Below are 21,144 nucleotides of genomic sequence, written 5' to 3' on the forward strand. Positions count from 1 at the left end.
AACCTGGATGGTGCAAGAAAGTATTATGCTAAGTGAAATAAGTCAGAGAAAAACAAATATCATATGATTTCACTCATCTGTGGAATTTAAGGAAAACACATAAGCAAAGGGAGAAAAGAGAGAGACCAAGAGACAAACCAAGAAACAGCATTTTAACTATAGAGAGCAAACTGATAATTCCCAGAGGGGAGATTAGTGGGGAGATAGGTCAAGTAGGTGATGGGAATTAAGGAGTACACTTGTTGTGATGACACTGGGTATTGTATGGACATGTCTAATCACCATATTGCACACCTGAAACTAATATTACATTGTATGTTAACTGTACTGGAATATAAATAAAAGCTTAAGAAAAAAAAAAAGAACACACATCTGGGCTTTTTGCTGGCAATGGGCCAAGTATGAAAGAGCATGGTATAACAGTATGTGGCTTGAAATGGACCATGGCTACATGAAATCAGTACATGTGAGCTGTGTACTGCTGTGCAACTTTTAGAAACTGTGTGTGTTTAACAAAATAATGTAAAATATCACATTAAAAATATTCATAGTATTCTCTTATAATCATTTCATTTCTGTAAAGTCAACAGTAATGTCCCGTTCCATTTTTTATTTTAGTTTGAATCTTTTTTTTTCTTTGATTAGTAGAGCTAAAGCTTTGGTAATTTTGCTACTTTTTCAAATAACCAACTTTTTATTTCACTTATTTTTCTATTTCATTTATCTCTATTCAAATCTTTATTACTTTCTTCTGCTTGCTTCGGGTTTAGTTGGCTCTTTCTTTGCTAGTTGCGTAGGAAGTTGAGATTATTGACATAAGATTTTTCTTCTTAAAATGTGGACATGTAGAACCATAAGCTTCCCTCAGAGCAAGCACTCTCTAACTGTATCATATGTTTCTTTATTCATTCATCTCACAGTATTTTCTAATTTTATGTCACTTCTCTTTTGACCCATGGGCTGTGTAAGAATGTGTGGTCTAATTTCTTCATATTTGTGAATTTCCCAGTTCTTCTATTCTTTCTTCCTCCCTCTCTCCATCCTTCCCTTCTAAAAGGATTTGTGTGTTTGTGTGTGTGTGTGTATGTGTGTGTGTGTGTGTTGTAAGAACATTAAACATGAAATCTACTATCTTAAAAAATTTTAGTGTACAATACAGTATTGTTAACTATAGGCACAACGTTGTAAAGCAGATCTCTAGAACTTATTTATCTTACATAACTGAAGCTTTGTACACACTGAACAGCAACTCCCCATTTTCCCCTTCTCTAGCCCTTGGCAACCACCATTCTACTCTGTTTCTAAGCGTCTATTTTAGATACCTCACATAAGTGGAATCAGGCAGTATTTGTCCTTTGACTGGCTTATTTTACTTAGCATAATGTCCTCTAGGTTTATCCATGTCATCTCATACAGCAGATTTCCTTCTTTTTAAAGCTGAATAATATTCCATTGTATGTATATTCCACATTCATCAGTTGATAGATGTTTAAGTTATTTCTATATGTTGGCTATTGAAATAATGCTGCAATGAACATGGGAGTACATATATCTCACTGAAATCCTAATTTTAATTTTTTTAGATATATACTTACTAAACCAGATGGTGATTCTAATCTCAATTTTTTTTAGGAAATCCTATCATGTTTTCCACAAAGGTTGTATCATTCTGTATTTTACATGTACCAACAATGTACAAGAGCTCCAATTTCTCCATATCCTTATGAACACTTGTTTTATATATATATATACACATACATATATATAAATATATGTATGTGTATATATATATACATATATATATGTACATATATAAATATATAAATATATTAGACATCCTAACAGATGTGATGTCTAATATATAAATATATTAGATGTGATGTCTAATAAATATATTAGACATCCTAACAGATGTGATATCACATTGTGGTTTTGATATGCATTTCTCTGATGATTAGTGATGTTGAGCATTTTTTCATATATGTGTTAGCAACTGTCTGCCTTCTCTGGAGAAATGTCAACTCAAGTTCTTTGCCTATTTTTTAATCAAGTTACTTGTTTTCACTATTGAGTTGTAAGAATTTCTTAAATATATTGGATATTAATCCCTTATCCAATATCTGGTTTTAAGATATTTTTTCCCACTCTTATTTGCCTTTTCATTCTATTGGCCACCTACTTTTCTGTGTAGGAGATTTTTTGTTTAATTACTTTTGTACCTTTGCTTGTGTTGCTTGTGTTTTTTGGGGTCATATGCAAGAAATCATTGCCAAACACAATGTCATGAGCTTTTCCTCCATTTTTCTTCTAGGAGTTTTATAGTTACTTCTGATTTTATTTCTTTGTGGTCAGAAGAAATGCACTGTATGGCTTCAGTCACTTGAAATGTATGGAGATTTATTTTTGGCCTAATGTGTGGTCTTTTCTGCAGAACATTCCATGTGCACTTGCGAAGAATGTATTTTCTGCTGTTGGGTAGTGTGTTCTCTATATGTCGCTTGGATCTAGTTGGTTTATAGTGTTGTTCAAGATGTCTAGTTCCTTTTTGATTGTTTGTCTCATTGTTCTATCCATTATTGAAAGTGGGGTATTTAAGTGTCCTATTATTATTAAAGTATTTTATCTGTAATTGTCAGTTTTTGCTTCATATATTTTGGGGCTTGGTTTATAGTTGGTATATTTTTTAATGGGCTGATATTTTACTCATTATGTCATGTCCTTCTTTGTCCATTGTAACAATTTATTTCTTAAACTCTATTTTGTCTGTATTAATATAGCCAATCCAGCTATCTTTTTGTTAGTATTTAGATGGAATTTACTTCATTTCCTTTGTCAACTTAGCTTTCTTTGGATCTAAAGTTGGCCTCCTGTAGAAAATATGTGGCTGAGTCATGTTTTTTACTCCATTCTCCCATTATTTGCCTTTTGTTTGGAATCTTTGTTTTTTAAGACTTATTTATGAGAGAGAGAGAGAGAATGAGTGGTAGAGGGATATGGAAAAGAAGCAGACTCCCCACTGAGTTGGGACCCCAATTTGGGGCTCAATCCCAGGACCCTGAGATCATGACCTGAGCTAAAGTCAGATGCTAACTGACTGAGCCACCCAGTGCTCCTTGTTTGTAGTTTTTATTCCATTTACATTTATTGCAATCAATGATAAAGAAGGACTTCTATTTGGCTATGTATTTTCTTTTTTTTCTTTTTCTTTTTTTTTTAAGATTTTATTTATTTATTTGACAGAGAGAGATCATAAGTAGGCAGAGAGGCGGGGAGGAAGCAGGCTCCCTGCCAAGCAGAGAGCCTGATATGGGGCTCGATCCCAGGACCCTGGGATCATGACCCGAGCCGAAGGCAGAGGCTTTAACCCACTGAGCCACCCAGGCGCCCCTGGCTATGTATTTTCTATATGTCATATTTTTTTCTCATTTCCTCCTTAACTGCCTTCTTTTGTGTTAAATATATATATTTTCTAGTATGTTGATTCCTTTCTCATTTTTTCCCCTACACATTTTTAAGTTATTTTCTTAGTGGTTTGCCATCTAATTAGGGGATTACAATTACCAATTTAATTTATAGCAATATACTTTGAGTGAGTGTCAAGTTAGTTTCAATTTTATATATGTTTTCTTGTATATAACTCTGTCATTCCCTTTATATTATTGCCACAGATTACATTTTTATACATTGTGTACTCATCAACATAGATTTATAATTATCTTATGCAGTTTTTTAAAGAATCACATAGGAAAAATGAGGAGTTACACATTAAAATACTGACGTACATTTACCTATGTAGTTACCTTTACTGCTCCTGCTGTGTTTTCTTTTTTTCCTTCCCTTCTCCTCCTTCACTTTTCGCTCATCCTTTTGTTCCTTTATTCTTTCCTTGTTCTTTCTTTTCTTTCAGACATTGGTAGGAAAAAAGAGAAAGTTGTAATTTACTATTATTTTAAATTGGGAAGCTGATAATGTCCTCAGTGATTAATCCTTTCTCTCCTCTTTGACACATGATTTGTTACAGCTATGTCTCTATATTATTCATTTGCCTTTTTGATGTGCAAGTCCAGCATCCTTAATTACATGGTAAGCATAGTAAAGGTAGAGACTCTGCCTTATAATTCCCCACATTTCCAGAGTCAAAGGAAATACTCTATTTATAGAATGTACTTAAAATGTGATGGTGATGTTGCCCTAGATATACTACCTTCTTTCTTCAGGCAGGCAAGCTATTATTATCCGCATTTATAGTGAGAAACTGAGTACCAAGAGGGTTCAGGAACCCCACCAAGGTAATAAGAAGAAGGGAAGAAAAACATGTTCCTCGGGGCTTTCTACACAACGTTGTTTTCCAGGCATTTTGTCTCATTTATCTCTTACAAGCCTGCAGCAAGCTTTCCCACCATTAGCACTAACTTCTGGCAACAGGCAATATTTGTAATGAATAATCCAACCGAGACAGCATTCAATTTGAGACGCTTATCTGTTCGTTTTGAATCAACACTGAAAGCAAATGAAATAGAATTATTTCCCACAGGCTTCCTGAGCAGTACAGAGAAACACTTGAAGCTTTGCTTTTTTTTTTTTTTTTTTTTTTTTGTCAACTGAAGGACAAAGTTTGTGAGGGTGACTGTGCATGCAAATCACAATGAATAACTACAAGTGAAATAGGAAGACAGCATGATCACAGCTTGTGTTTCTCAAATACAGAAGTGGGTGAACTTTGTCTTCTCAACCCACAGACCTCCTCGCTCAGCTTGCAGAATGGCATGGTGTAGTAGTGGAAGGCATAGGTGAGGCTTCTACAATTAAATTAAAAGGGAGGTGAATCATGAGAGACTATGGACTCTGAAAAACAATCTGAGGGGTTTGAAGTGGCGGGGGGGTGGGAGGTTGGGGTACCAGGTGGTGGGTATTAGAGAGGGCATGGATTGCATGGAGCACTGGGTGTGGTGAAAAAATAATGAATACTGTTTTTCTGAAAATAAATAAATTGAAAAAATTTTAAAAAAAGGGAGGTTAATTCTGGGCTATCTGCCATATGCTTTGCAACTTTGAACAAGTTACTTCTTCATTTGCAGAAATAAGAATATATGTGAGGATTAATTTATGTCCTGTATGTGAGGGGCCTGGAAGAGGAAAAATTCACACCAGCCTTCTTTCCTCATCATGGGTCCCTCTCACTTCTCCATTGTCCCTCCATTTTCACATTGCTCAGTGTTGTCATTCCCTTGGCTTCTTATCCCTTATAAAATACATGACATGATATATACTTTCACCCTAAAATATAATAAATGACTATTAAGTTCAATATTGAACTTTTATAAGAACATATTCATTTTAACAGGGAACCTAAAATCTAATGTCCAATGAATGAAATAACTATAAAATGGAACCTGGTTTGGTAAGGGAACCTGGTTTGGTTCCAGTAAGTGAAATTCAGCCTTACTAAACATCATTCCTCACAAAATGGAGCCAATGGATGATTCCAGGTTAGGGACATGAAAACACCAAGTAAACCTGAAACATCTTGTCCCAGGAAGTATAGAAGCATTTAAAAAACAGGAGAGGTGTGCAGAAAGGACACAGAGACAAACTTGAAGGGGTTCCACTGGCTGAGCTTAGGACAATTTGATGATTAAAATGAATAGTGTCTAGAATGGATTATATTATATTGAATAAAAATACATTTATGAATCCATATTTATACTTTAAAATATTAAAGGTAGGAATGGACAGAAGAGGAAAAACTCTTTTTAAAACACAGAATAGTGGGGCACCTAGGGGCTTGGATGGTTAAGGTTTTGCCTTCAGCTCAGGTCATGATCTCCAGGTTCTGGGATAGAGCCCCACATCCAGGTCCCACCTCAGCAGGGTCTGCCTCTCTCTCTTCCTCTGCCTCTCCCCCTGCTTGTGCTCTCTCTGTCTCTCTTTCTCTCTCAGTGAATAAAATCTTTTAAAAAATAAAAATAAAATAAAAAAGTAAAAACAGAGTAGTGCCAACTAATGGATGTAAAAGGGATAACAGAAATAGAAAATCATATTCCACCATAGGAATAATTCAGACAGTAACATGAATGCTAAAAACCCTGTTTGATAAAGTTTTGAGGAACCATATATCCACAGAGTCTCAAGATTATTTAGTAATTACAGTGGGGAAAAACATCTTTAAAATGGAGAAATCTGGTGGACACCATCCTATCTAAATGATAAAAATTAACCTTTTCCATAACTGGACAATCCAGTACGATGCTCCTACCAATATGATGCACTGAGCTCACAGCATCATCTCTGCTAAACATGATCATGCAATAAGTCTGATCATGAAGAAACAATCTGACAAATCTTGCTGGACTGAACTATTTAAAAATGTTGCATTCATGAAATACCACAATACATAAACACGCACACACCCAGATGGAGAACTGACCTACATTAGAGGAGACAAAAGAGACATGGCCATAAACACAAGGCATGATTCTTGATTCCTTGATTTGGGTTCCAGAGGGGGAAAAAAAAAGAATAAAAAACTGGGGACAGGTAAATTTAAAGAAGGATTGCATCAAATAATAATGTTTAATTTATGGTGAGTGCTGTGAAGTGTGTAAACCTGGTGATTCACAGACCTGTACCCCTGGGGATAAAAACATATGTTTATAAAAAATAAAAAATTAAAAAAAATAATGTTAAATTTAATTTTCCCAAGTTTGACCATTACATATGGTTATCTTAAGAGAGTGTCCTTATTCTTTTTTCTTTTTTTTAAAAGATTTTATTTATTTATTTGAGGGAGAATGAGCAAGAGAGAGCATGAGAGAGGAGAAGGTCAGAGGGAGAAGTGGACAGGGAGTCCACTCCTGGGGAGAGAATTGTCCCCAGGGAGCCCGATGCGGGACTTGAACCTGGAAGTCCGGGATCATGACCTGAGCCGAAGGCAGTTGCTCAAGCAACTGAGCCACCCAGGTGCCTGAGAGTGTCCTTATTCTTAGAAGATAGATGCTGAAGTATTTAAGGGCAAAGGATAATTATTTTTGTTACTCTTAAAATATATATACGCAGAGAGAAAAAAAATGTGGCTAACTATAACCAAAAAAGAACTTTGTACATTAAATAAAATACACCGCAAAGAATAGGCCAGTTATTTATTAATAGGCCAGTTATTCTTCAGAAAAATCATGTGGAATTTATAAGAAGAATTATGTTTGAAGTAAAAGTTCAAGTTTACACTTGTTGTGAGCATAGCATAATGTAGAGAGTTGTTGAATCACTATTTTGTACACCTGAAAGTAATGTAACATTTTGTGTAAACTGTACTTCAATGAAAAACAGGTGTCAAAATCTCAAATATTTTTAAGGTCTCTGAAACATCTATTGTTGTCATTGGCCTTTAGTCAGCAGATTTCTAACAGGTAACAGTTAATTTCAGTCAACGAGATGTGATGGCTTCACTTGTTTCACAGTGTTGCACAAAAAGAATCTTGACTGCCTGAAAAAATATTTCAGTAACAGGGAAAATATAGACACAATAAATACTGAAGAATTGTACATGCTGTATTTTATTTTGCAATGATTATCTTTAAAAATTGGTTTTACCTCTACAAGGTAATTTTTGGAGGTGATGGGTATGTGTAGAACCTTGATTGTGATCATGGCTTCATAGGTATGTGGACATGTCCAAACTCACCAGTATGTTTCTGTTAAATGTGTGAAAAATTTTGTGTATCAATTATACTTCAATAAGAGTTAAAAAAGCCATTCCGATCTCCCCTTGGACAATTCTCTTTACATCTGAAAAGAGATTTTCTGAAGTATTCAAGTTATTTGTAGTATATGCTTGGGTATACCTCTTATACATCAGTTTCCTCATCTAGAAAATAAAAAATATTACTACTTTGTCAGATTGTTAAGGACAAATGAAGTAGCACAGATGAAGCACTTAGAATAGTGAACAGCACCTAATAACTGCTCAACCCATTTTAGGTGGTGGTGGTGTTTATAGCCTCAGGATTGGATATCTTCTTAGTTATGAGTTGTGTTCATATAAAACATTATTAAAGTGTGAAGTTTCCTACTTTATTATTTTTTTAAATATGTTATGTTAGTCACCATACAATACATCTCTAGTTTTTCGTGTAGTGTTCCATGATTCATTGTTTATGTGTAACACCCAGTATTCCATGCGATATGTACCCTCCTTAATAACCACCACTAGGTTAAGCCACCCACCCCCTTCTAAAACCCTGTTGGTTTTCTGGAGCCCATAGTCTCTCATGGTTCATTTCCCCCTCTGATTCCCCCCTCCTTCATTTTCCCCTTCCTTCTCCTAATGTTCTCCATGCTATTCCTTATGTTCCACACAAATAAGTGAAACCATATGATAATTGACATTCTCTGCTTGACTTATTTCCCTTAGCATGATCTCCTCCAGTTCTGTCCATGTTGATGCAAAAGTTGGGTATTCATCCTTTCTGATGGCTGAGTAATATTTCATTACATATACAGACCATATCGTCTTTATCCATTCATCTGTTGAAGGACATTTCAGCTCCTTCCACAGTTTGCCTATTGTGGACATTGCTGCTATGAATGTTGGAGTTCAGGTGGCCCGTCTTTTCACTACATCTATATTTTTGGGATAAATACCCAGTAGTGCAATTGCTGGGTCATAGGGTAGCTCTATTTTTAACTTCTTGAGGAAACTCCATACTGTTTTCCAAAGTGGCTGTACTACCTTGCATTCTGACCAACAGTGTAAGAGGGTTCCCCTTTCTTCACAACCTCTCCAACATTTGTTGTTTCTTGCCCTGTCAAATTTTGCCATTCTAACTGGTGTAAGGTGGTATCTCAGTGTGGTTGGTTTTAATTTCCTGATGGCTAATGATGATGAACATTTTTTCATGTGTCTGTTAGCCATTTGTATGTCTTCTTTGGAGAAATGTCTGTTCAGGTCTTCTAACCATTTTTTGACACGATTGTTTTTTGGGTGTTGAGTTTGAGAAGTTCTTTATAGATCTTGACTATCAGCCCTTTATCTGTAGTGTCATTTGTGAATATCTTCTCCCATTCCGTGGATTGCCTGTTTTGTTGATGTTTCCTTTGCTGTGCAGAAGCTTTTTATCTTGATCAAGTCCTAAAAGTTCATTTTTGCTTTTGTTTCCCTTGGCTTTGGAGATGTGTCTTAAAAGAAGCTGCTGTGGCCAATGTCAATGAGGTTACTGCCTATGTTCTCCTCTAGGACTTTGATGGATTCCTGTCTTCCACTGAGTTCTTTCATCATTTAGAGTCTGTTTTTGTCTATGGTATAAATCTCCTACTTTAATAAAATGTGCAGCTTCTCTCTTTTCCATATAAGGCTAAGCCCAGATCAGTTTTATTGTTGTTGTTTTTACTTTATGTTTTTGTTTTGATTTTGCTATCTCTGGAAAATATTTCCAAATGCATTACATAGTATTTGTTTATTTAGTTAAGTAATTTCAAAAATTCCTGTAGCTGGATTTCTAGGTACTTCCTACAATGGCTCATATTAATAAACCCTTCACACATTTTTCCTGGCATTTTCTTCTTTGTTCTTAAGGCCCACTTATTGCTTATGGTTAGGTAGCCCCTCTCCTTCTGTCCTTGAATGCCCTGATAAATTTCTTCTATCATTTTTGTATTTTAAGATGTATTACATTCTATATAAGTTATGTGATATAATACGTGGAGAATGAGCAAGATACATTTCCTCTGGCAAACATCACTTTAATGTATTTTCAACTCGTACATGTGTAGAGGTTTCAGAATACTGTCTTTAACCACAGTGGTATCCAATATAGTTTTCTCAGGCTCTCATAAAATATAAGAAGTATTTCTCGCACAGTGGTCCATGTCTTCTTTAGAAATCGTGCTCTTCTTATTTCCGTGAATCTTGTCTCAAGGACATGATTCTATCCACTTTCCATTTATATAAATTAAATCATTCATTTAAAAATATTAATTTTCAATACCCTTGGAGACAATAGAAGGTACCTTAGATAGTTATACTGTAAAGTTAGATTTTACTGGTTTTTTAGAGATAGACATCCCTGGATTAAATGATTAGCCACTATGTGTCAGCATTTGGCCTTTATTTTTAAAATCTGCTTACATGGATTAGAAGGATTTTTGTACATAAAAAATAGGTCATCAATGGAATGATAAGCATAGATCATCTCTTTAACAGAGTGTAAAATGAAGACATGTCTTGTGATTCACTTAAACTGAAATATAAAGTATAGGATTTATAAGTTTCAGTGATACTTTAGATTGATTACACTTATCAGTACATTTTACTATATGTCTTTTTATTGCCTTTTTAAGTTTTTGAAAAAAATAGTACATACAACTTTTTATTTTTTTATCATCTGAGTTACTTAGGACAAAATAAAATAATTATGTCCAATTACTTCATGGAGGACTTTGGGATGAATTTAAGTATGCCTAATAAATAAAATGGTAATATAAATTTTAATTCAATAAATAGCTGAATAAACATCCCTTTCATCAGTTTAAATACAATTTATAGGGGCACCTTTAAGCATCTGGCTCATCATGATTTTGGCTTGAGTCGTGATCTCATGGGTTGGGGAAACCAGCCCAGTGCTGGGCTCTGCACTCAGTGGAGAGTCTGCTTGAGATTGTCTCTCTCCCTCTTCCTTTGCTCCTCCCCTGTCAAATAAGCAAATAAGTCTTTTTAAAAATATGATTTATAATATTACCCTGTGCTGTGATTTATCTTTTTTAACTTCTGTTTCCCAAGCACTCTAAGGAGGCCTCTGTTTAGGGATTTGACACCAAGTCCCCACATGAAATTATATCTGTGACTACAATCCCCTTCCATTTTGGAACTTTTTCAATGTAAGAAACAATGCCAACATTCTTCCTTTGTGACCGTTTTAACTTTACAGTTATACTATTGCTGCAGTTAGAGATAATTTTCCATTGCTGACACTTAGAATGCTATACCATTCTAAATTTTTTTTTTTTTAGATTTTATTTATTTGACACAGAGAGAGATCACAGGTAGGCAGAGAGGCAGGAAGAGAAAGAGGGGAAAGCAGACTCTCTGCTGAACAGAAAGCCCAATGCGGGGCTTGATCCCAGGACCCTGAGATCATGATCTGAGCTGAAGGCAGAGGCTTAACCCACTGAGTCCCCCAGGTGCCCCTATAATGCTTTACCATTCTAAATGATAGCATACCATGTCCACCCAGAAGATAATGTGATGTGATGCCCAGGCCTGCAACATTTGGGGATGCTATTGTGAATGGCCTTGACTGGTACATCACCTTTCCAGGAGAGCTCACATCCAGAGATTGATCAACATGGAGGCCTGTAGACTAAGTCACTTTCATCCAAACTTAGACAACCTGGAAGGGCCACTCTAGCTTCAGAGCTCCCCAGGAGCTGGTTTAAACTTTCATTAGGACTGCCCCACAGCCTGCTTTCTCCCTCTGTGCACTTCTGCTTCCCTTTCTTCTCCTCCACAGCTAATTCCCAAGACTGCTTCTTAATAAACCTCCTGCCTGCTAATCTCCATCTCAGAACCTACTGCCTGCAGTTTTTCTGCTTATAGCATACATTTAAACTCCCTTGTACTATATAGATGTACATGCCCCAGTAACAGAGAGGGCTTCACCCTTAATTTGAACTTCTCCATCGAAATCTTCTCTTTGGGAAGCCAACCAGGTTAGTGATAACATTGCTCGGAAGCACTGAACTGAAAAACTGCATGAAAAGGCAGTTTTACTAAATGATATGAAAGTCTCTTGAACTTAAAGCTTGAACTATAAAAGCACCAGAAGCAAAATTCTTGGTGCCACCTACAATCTCCTTGTATCATTAGTTTCATAACAGGACTCAGTTCCTGGCCACTGTGAGGAATAGGTAAGTTGTTTCCTTTTATACAGGGGAAAGTAGCCCCCATTCTTGATCCTCGTCCTCCAATCTCTACCTGAATAGGCCCCCCAGCTGGAAGTATGTGTGGAGATAGATGAAGTCTGTCCCAACCCCATCACCTAAACGTTCAGATCCACTGAGCGGCCAAGTCAACGTTGTCCAAGATTTTCTCTTTATTAGAAAAGCCAAAGCTTGTGCCTGGCTGGTGTCTGGGGTTGGTCTTTACTCCCTACACCCAGAACAGTAGTTAGTAGAGCTAGGCACTAACCCCCACTGGGATCACAGGCCTAAGAAGTAGAAGCAATTTTAAAATGTCAATTTTTGTCATCATTTCTCTTCCCAAGAACTCTGACAAGGGCTTGTGAATCTTTTCCAGAACCTAGACACTACCATTCCAAACTCTCACTCAGGTTCTGAAAATTATCAATCTAGAAGTATCTGCTGTTACATGTAACTGCCTCTGGACCTTGATGCTGACTGGACATAACCCAAGTCCGCCATAGTTCTTTGGAACTACATGGACTGCAGACCAGTCCTGGGGGTATCCTACAGAAAACCAAGTTAACCCCTATGATGGATCTTGCATCATTCTGGCTGCTTCTCTCTCTCTGTTGCTGAGATCCAGCCTATGTTGTAATTGTTTTTCCTCCTTCTTTCTTCCCTCCCTTTCTTTACCCCTTTTTCTTTCCTTCTGTCCCTAAAACATCTGTAGGACTTTTGTTTGAGGGACTACCCAAGGTACAGCTGCATCTAAATAATGCTGTAAGGATCTTGTGTGTTGGGGGCCCAATAGTTTGCTTCAGGAATCAGTGCATTGTTAATGAGGTCCACTTGGAATGTTTGCAGCTGGTTACTCTGCTGGAGTGGGTGCTGTGTCTGAATATCTAGATTGGTGGCTGTCCAGGCCAGAGTTTTCCTCTATCTGAGGTCCACTCTCAGCTATTTAGGGCATCTAGATATCAGTAGGGAAAACCTTCGACGTCTCCATCACTTGTAGGTGCAAAGTACAGATTTCCTCTTTACAAGTAGAGCCTATGGCAGTTCTATTGGAGATACTTAATCAGGGATTCTCTTTTAGCATTTCTCCATCCACGTCTAGCCCAATTTAGAGTTTAAAATCTCATCCTGACCCGATATTTCTCTAAGAAAATGTATTTTTGAATTTTAATTAAATTTTGCTAATCTTTTATTTGTTTTATTTTAATTAGGTGATATTTGTTCACTTTGATGAAACTGGAAAATAAAAATAGTCACCATGAATAACCACAGCTAATATTCTAATATATTTACTTTGTTTTAAAAAATGAGTTGAAACATAAGCATGCACACACACATCCCAAGACCTATACACAGTGTCCATAACAGCTAAAATGTACTGAGCAGTTATGTTCTGTTAAGCATTTTATATGCATTTGATCTTCACAACAACCATGTGAAATTATGAGAGAATTGTTTTTATTTTTGCCTGCAGGCATCCATCTCCCTCACCCTCCATCAACCACCCTGTAATTTCACCTTGGTACTAGTCCTGCAGAAGTATCTGGGGACCTGCTCTGTGTATGGCAAAGGGCTGAACACATATCCTATGACAATCCAATTGGGCACCTTCTCTGGAACTTGAATCTTGAATAGACGACTGAGAAAAACTTAGCAACCATTTGATCATGTTCATCTAGGTGGTGTTCTCCTGAGAAGACTTCCATAGATTTGTTACCTGCCTCTGATGAGCAGCTTTGGGACCTGCTCTATCCCATGCTGGCTTCTTCAGATACTCCTTTGAATCTGTAAGATTTCTCATATCCTTGCAACAACATTGTTCTTTATAAAGTTGCCCAAGTTTGATTTCTCCCACTTCCCACCAAAAAATCCGTAACCAATGTAGAAATAGACAGAAATATATACAAGTATTATTCTATTTTGCAGAGACAAACTGAAGCTTACTGAAATGAACTGACTTGCTCAAGATCACACAGGCAATAAGAAATCATCGGGTCTCCATAACTCTAAAGTTTGTGCTTAATTCTAACCAACTCTCTTTTCAATCTCTTTCTGTACAGATACACAGATTGTGTGTGTGTGTGTTTGTGTATACTCTTCTATGTATTCTTCCAAATTAAGTTTTAACCATATTAAAAATTTAATCATTTTCATCCTACAGGTTGTTGTCTGATAATAAAATCACCAAAGAAACATTTTAAATTACTGTAAAGTACAAAGAAGGTAAAACTTATGAATTATTTCAATACCCTGATATCATCAAAATTACTATTAATAGTTTGGTTTGTTTAGTCTCTCTACTCTTTCTCTCTCAGTGTGTATATGTATACTCACATGGATACAAAAATAGGGATCCATACAAATACAGTATATATATAACAGAGGGAGAGAGCCATACTGTATATACAGATTTATTTCATCAATTTTTTCTTTTAGTATTATTCTTTAAGCCTTTTCCTGAGCAATTAAACTTCTTTCAAAATATTTTAATAGCTACAATATATTTTATTGTATGGATATACCATAATGTGTTTAATCACTCTTCTTTCAGACATTTAATGGCTGTTTCTTTTTTTACTTTGATAACTAGCACTGCAATCAACAATTTTGTTTGCATCTGATTATTTTCTTAGAATAGATTCTGGAAGTAGAAACTATTGGTTTAAACACTTTGAGGATTTTAAATATTCTTGATATATATTGTCAAAAATTTTTCAAAAGATTATTCCAATTTAAAACCCCACAACTAGTGTTTAAAAATCAGTTTCATTCAATGCTCCAAATATAGATGCCAACTTTTGGAAATGAATGTCAACAGTTGGAAAATGATAGACTATTTTGTATCAGGCACTTTAAAAATATATATATTTCTCTGATTATAAAATAATACAAACTAATTGCAGGATGAAAAATACAGATTACAGAAAATAATCCCTTTATCCATAAATAAAAATGACAGTCATTTAATGAACATTCCTTTGTCTTCTTGCAATGCACATATTAAATAAAATTTTGAGATCATATGGCTCATACTTTTAATACATGAATTTTCAATTTAATGTTATATATCATGATGAACTTATATTAAATATTCTCCAAAGCATTATTTTTATTAGTTGCCAAATATTCTATCTTATAAATTGGCTATAATGTAGTTAACCTTTCTGGTTTATTGTATGTACATTGATCAGCATATATAGAATTGCAATAGATAACATTGTTCATAACCTCTGACTACATTTCTGATTATTTCAATAGAATTTATGATCAGAAGTGGAATTACAGAATCATGGGTTTAAATAGCATGGATATTTTAAAGTTTCTTGATAAATATTGCAGAAAATTAGAAAAATCATTCTAAAAATGTTTGTTCCAGCTTTATATGAAAGAAAGTGTGCTTCACTCTTCTGAACATTATTTTTTTCATTGTTTTATTTCAATGATTCATGTTTTGCATTTTTCTAACCTTTTTATATTTGCTTGAATTATTTGTATTTCTTCTTCTTTGAATTCACTGATCATTTCCTTCACATATTTTTCTATTAGATCCAGTATCATGAAGACAACTGAACATCCTTCCCTGAGGATCTATTCTCTGCTTCTACAGAGCTTAGAAGGATAACTCATTTGACCCCCAGTTACTCTTCTTAAATATTCCTAGTAATTCACTTGTGACTCTTCCTGATAAGCATGTATGATTGTAGTAACTCATATTTCCAAAGACTATTCAATTCATAAAACTCTTACACATCCAGTATCAGTTTGTCCCTGTGAGGGAGACTGGGAAGGTTAGTGTCATTAGCATCACTGTAGAAATGTAGACCTTGGGTTCCACAGCACAAAGCAGTGGGGAGTAAAGTCAAGACTAAGACCAGGTCTTCAATTCCTAGATCTTTTCCTCTTCATTAAATTACTTTACTGATGTTGCTAGTGTCCAGAAATATAAAATGACTCCACATGGGGTAAGAAAGTTCTGGAATAATGTTAAGAGACTTGATAGCAAATGCAAGGACTCTATTTTTAGAATGAGACTGATTTACATTTGATGGCTTTTAATTGCAGTCATCCATCAGTTTTAAACTTTAAATGTCTAAATATAAAGACGCGGCAATATAACTGAGCCAGCTGCATTTTTACACAGCGCATGAATTGATGAGTTTATGAATGAGTGAAGTGATGGAAATCAACAGCAAGATTAAGAATATCCCAACCCATTTCAACTGCCTAAGCCATACATCAGTACCTTGGAGAGCTTCCAACTTTAAGTCCCCCCGCCCCCCCTTCTCAAAAAAAGACAAAATCGGGAGCATTTTACATTGTTAAATTCCATGTTTTTTGAAAACTAAAAGATGATTTCATTTTCCATTTTCCTACCTGAAAATGGTCCTTTTACCCCATTTAAAATAAAATTGCCGGTGGCCCGTGGCTCGTGATCTCGTGAGAGCTTATTTAAAACAGCTTTATGGTAGTTTTCCCTCCTTAGCAAACACATTTCTTTCCCATGTCTGCAAATTAAAATGTCCTTTGCCAACGAACGCCCAGGAGATAATCAGCTCTCCCTATCGCGAGTGGTTTTTATTCTTGGGTGGGATCTATTTCTGAAGACATCATGGCAGCAGAGCGGGGGTCTCCTCAGGTGTAGCCAGGAGCTGCCCTACCTCGAGAAAGGAGGCGCGAAGATGCCTGAGCCCGCCCGACTTACGCTTGGAGCCCCGCTGCCTCTTCGCCCTTGGGGCTGCGCGAGCTTCAGCCTCTACAACGCTCGCCGCGCACGCGCGCTCCGCGCCCCCGCCCTCACCGCACCTGCCAGGTCACAAACCCCTTCCCACCCTCTCGCACTCCCTCCCGGAGGCTGTCTTGTCTCACATTGATTGGTCAAAGCCAAGAGGGTGCGTCCAATCAGCAATCCCTCCTGCGCAACCTATCCCCGCTCTTCCCGCCCCCTCCCGCCCCGCACGCCCCTCTCGGGCACCTACTTTCTTTGTGACTGGTGCGCGCTCTGGTCACTCAGTACGGCGGAGAGAGGTGTGCGGGAGTGGGCGGGAAGTGGGGGAGGAGAGGGAGCGGAGGGAGGGGAGGGAGGGGAGGGAGGGGCGGAAGGGGGCGGGGCTCAGGTGCAGAGCCGCGCAGTCTGGCCAGACGGGGGAGGGGGCGAGCCGCGGAGTGGGGCGGAGCGGGGACCGGGGCGGTGGCGGTGGCGAGGAGGGGGTTACGCCGGCGACGTCGGCAGCGCGAGGCTCCGCGCGTGAGCCGCGCGGGCGCTGGGCCTGGCTACCAAGCTCTCCCGGCCGGCGCGCAGGTCGTCGACGCCGGCTCCTGGCGGAGCGCGGGGAGGAGGGAGGTGTCGGTGTCAGCGGCGTCGGAGACGGCGGCCCAGACCATGGAAGAGACGCAGCCGCTTTCGCAGTCCGAGCTGCCGCTGTGCGACAGCCTTATCATCTGGGTGAGTACGAGAGGTCGAGGGGGCCGAGGGGCCCAGGCGAGTTGCCCGGCGCCCCGGGTTCTCCGCAGGTGAGCCTGGGGAGTGAATCGCACCACCTGCGCCGCAGACTCGGCTCATTGCCCTCCGCGCCTCCCGTCGCCCTTGACCGTGAGAGTGCCACCTGCGGGTCTCGAGGCAGGTGTGTGTGTATGTTTGTGGGAGACGAAGGAGGGGTGAAGGGAGCTCTGGACGCAGAACGCTCCTCTTACTCCCCTGATCGTGCTTCTCACAGCTGTGGCTGGAGCCTAGTGTCCATCCCCTTTACTCCTTGCCGCCCTGTTTTCTCCCTCTGGGCCACCGACTCTCTTGCCTTCTGTCTGCTGAAGAGCCTTCCTATACGGATCTTTGTGCCACTCGGGAGCGAAGGCCCCCTCCGAAATTTCCCTCCCACCGGAACCACTTTGCTCTGCTTGGAGGCAGGTGGCCAAGAGGTGGTTTTGGTTCCTGAATCATGAGAGCTCCTCCAGGATCCCAGGACATCTGATTTTGTAGAAGGCATTTAGAGGGGATATTTGCATATATTTCCTGTGTGCAGAAAAAGATATGTTGGGGTGGGGGGCTTATATTTCCCTTTTCTTGCTGCCTCCCCCCTTGAGTGGACAGCATTTTCTTTAAAGAAAGAGACTTGGCATTTTCGTTTGCACTTTGTGCGTGTTTAGGGTTGGGGTGTGTGTGTGTGCGTGTTTTAAGTAGACTCTGCGCCCAGGAAGGCTTGAACTTACAAGAGATGAAGTCCTTGACACTTAACCCACTGAGCCACCCAGGCGCCCCTGTGCATGTTTAGTATTTCTAATTAATTTGTTTTTGGTTTGGACAGGCAGACTCTGTCTCCAGTGTTCCCCTCAGTAAAATGATGTCTCACCTTTTGGAGGTGCTCAGCCAGTAGTTTATTTATAAACCTTATCGGGCAAGGTTGATACTTAATGGTGTGTCCACAAGGTGTTTTTGATGGTGCCCATCCCCAAACTTGTTGTGTATGGAGGAGTGTGTACACAATGGGATGTATACAGACTGGATCAGGAGGTAGTAATTTGTTGATGAGATTCCCTAGCAATCTCCTAATTTGAGTAATTCACAAGAATGAGAGAAATCAGAGAAGATTTCTGGCCCTGTATGAAGTCTACTGGAAATAACCGTAATTTAAAACAGTATAGAGGTAAATAGCTTTTGTTATAAGTGGAATACAAGTATATAGAATTTCTGAGTTAAAAGCAATTAGCTAACTGTTCATCTGTACTTTCATTTAAAATAAGTATTGGGATTTAGATGCTGTATTTTAAAACTGTCATGAAATGAGGCAACATTGCTTTTAATGAGGTGTTTTTGGCTAATTAAAGGGTGTATCCTAATCTGTTACTTTATTGCTTCAAACATCTGAGTTAAATAGTAAACTTAGTCTTTATGATGTCATTGACTTATATGAGGTGGTGGGGAAGTATAGGGTTTTCTTGAATTGTCTCACAGTATTTTAAAATGTTATGTGACTGTTTCTATTCTTTGAACTAATATTTACTGAGTTCCTACTTTGGTCAGGGCACTAAGGAAGACAGATACTGAGAATAATCAAAGAAATTTCTATTTTTTTGCTGGAGTGGTAGAGCTGTGTACTTTTACAATGAGAGGCAGTATTCCTTCAAAAACTACAAAACTGGTATAGATGACAGAGTGTAACAGGTTATTTGCTTCTCCAGTTCCCAGGCTGCTGAAGCACTGCAGAGAAGGTGGAATTATTGTGCAGCGTTGTTGCCTTTACGAATGCTGTTATAGTGAAGTCTTCCTGTTGGCATAACCATGCCCAGCCATAAAAAGACTAAGAACAACCACACGGCTCCACCTGTTTCTCTTTGCAAACTTTTGTCAGTACCCTGTTTGAGCCCCCAACTTTTCTTCTCTCAGGAAAATGACCTCCTCCTTATCTTTGGCTCTTGCTCTAGATCCTGTCCCTTATACCTGTTCTAAAATGTTGCTTTATCATTTATTCTCTTTCTGTATTTACAGTTTCTTCCTCTCCTTTGGTTCCTTCCTCTCTACATGTAAGCTTACTCAAATCTTCCTTACCTTAAAGAGAAAGAACAAAGAGCCGTCACTTCCTTTTAAAACCACACAGGAGACTTTCCTGTGCAGTCAAATTATTTGAGTTTTTTAATACTCATCCTTTATACTTCTTGAACTGTCATTCACTCCTCAACCCACTGCACTTGAGTTCCTTTTTTCTAAGGCCTACACCTCCTGGATTTGACAAACTATGATATATTATCCTTATCTTACTTGATGCTTCCATTGTGAAATGATATTCTGCCTTAGTTTCTTCTGTCTGTTGGCTTCTCTTTACCTGTCCAGTTGATTCCCAGTGAACTTTGGTATCTTATTTTGTCTTTACCAGTCATTGCATTGTTGATGTCACTTCACTTCCCCAAGTTTTCCAAACTCTCCTGATGCCACACTCGCCATGCCTAATATGCTGCACTTTCTATTTCTTGAGGAAGTTAAGCAGTTTTTAATACATCAGGTTTTTCTTAACCTTTCTTTCCTCTGCCTAGAATATTCTCTTTCTAGTTCTTCTAGTGGCCGACTTCTTTTCATCATTTGGTTCTTGGATCTGTTGTCATCTTTCCTAATCAGTTAACAGTGATTGACCTGCCCTCCCCCCCCCCCGCCCCCACTCCTATCACTTTGTAACCTGTTACCCACTTTCTTTGTGTCTATAATATTTAACAGTTTCTGAAGTCCTCCTATTTGCTCTTTGGGGTCAGAGCCCTTGTATGACTGGTTTTCTGCTCTGTCCCCATGAACAAGAACTGGCTGGAATCTCCAATACAACATTGAATCAAAGTGGTGATAGTCAATATCCTGGTCTTGGTCCTGACCTCAGAGACTAGTATTTCACCATTAAGTAGGTTCTCGTTGATACCTGAGGTGAACTTCTAACTGTATTATAGAGGATTGATGGATTTCAGCAGTAGAAATTTCAGTAGAAATCAGGGGAAATGAATTTCTAAACATAGGGAAGAACCCCTGGCAGTAATGTAAATGGTCTCCTTTGGCAGTAGATCAAAAGAGTTAGTGGAATACACACATCTTGTCATGATACCTCTCATCTCTTAATGTGTTCCCTACCATACTGAGTGATGTTACATGTTGAGGGGAACTAGTAGGAGATAAAAGATTAAAAATTTATGATGGGGCTAAATCATGGAGATGAGAAGATAGTTGGTAATGGACTGTGTTCTTTCAGCACCAGACGGTGTTCTGGGACAGAACAATCAACATTAACAATTTGAGAACTCATAAAGAAAAGCTGGTTAGGAAAGAGGTGCCTCTTTTGGCAATTAAGTTATATTTTATAATTTGGAACTCATCTTAAAATAATTTTCTTAAAAATGTTATACTGCTACTTAGCAAAAAACTTAGGGCTGAAGGATAAATTTGGGCACCATTTACAAGGTAGAGGGAGTATATGAGAGTTTTAAATATTCATATGAAGAAAAATTTAATTCTGCCTCTCAGCTCGGTGACTTTTGGAAATTTAAAATTTTTGGACTTTGATTTCACCAATAAAATTAGAGTTGAACCATATTTGTTTTAATGGTTTTCTCAGTTCTTGTTTTCTTTGACTTTGACAGGCAGGTAAAGGAAAAACTCGTGCCAAATATATGCCCAGATTAACAAAAAATATTGAAGGCTGAATCATTTTTATGAAAACCATGAAACTCAAAACAGTAATCTTTTTCCGGAAATGAGCATGTAGAGGA

General features: G+C 38.0%; 1 protein-coding gene and 1 long non-coding RNA gene across 5 annotated transcripts in view; one reads left to right on the plus strand and one right to left on the minus strand.

The window, feature by feature from the left end:
- Nucleotides 1-16,755, minus strand: part of LOC101684020 — a 40,016-nt gene extending 23,261 nt beyond the window's left edge. The window contains exons 1-2 of one of the 2 annotated variants that reach the window (XR_006601769.1): nt 16,613-16,755; nt 3,801-3,895 (exon numbers count right to left, since the gene is read on the minus strand). This is a non-coding gene — a long non-coding RNA (uncharacterized LOC101684020). Of the gene's footprint in view, nt 1-3,800; nt 3,896-10,546; nt 11,052-16,612 lie in introns of those variants that run through there. The other variant, XR_001179217.2, reaches the window with a different exon arrangement.
- Nucleotides 16,756-16,803: 48 nt separating this feature from the next.
- Nucleotides 16,804-21,144, plus strand: part of HOOK1 (hook microtubule tethering protein 1) — a 70,438-nt gene continuing 66,097 nt past the window's right edge. The window contains exons 1-2 of one of the 3 annotated variants that reach the window (XM_004751650.3): nt 16,804-16,935; nt 17,210-17,353. In XM_004751650.3, coding sequence (XP_004751707.1) covers nt 17,291-17,353 — 63 coding nt within the window. In that variant the 5' untranslated portion in view covers nt 16,804-16,935; nt 17,210-17,290. Of the gene's footprint in view, nt 16,936-17,040; nt 17,354-21,144 lie in introns of those variants that run through there. The other 2 variants (XM_013055640.2, XM_004751649.3) reach the window with 2 other exon arrangements.

This window comes from Mustela putorius, unplaced genomic scaffold, assembly GCF_011764305.1.
Source record: "Mustela putorius furo isolate JIRA1106 unplaced genomic scaffold, ASM1176430v1.1 tig00003853_pilon_pilon_pilon, whole genome shotgun sequence".
NCBI lineage: Eukaryota > Metazoa > Chordata > Mammalia > Carnivora > Mustelidae > Mustela > Mustela putorius.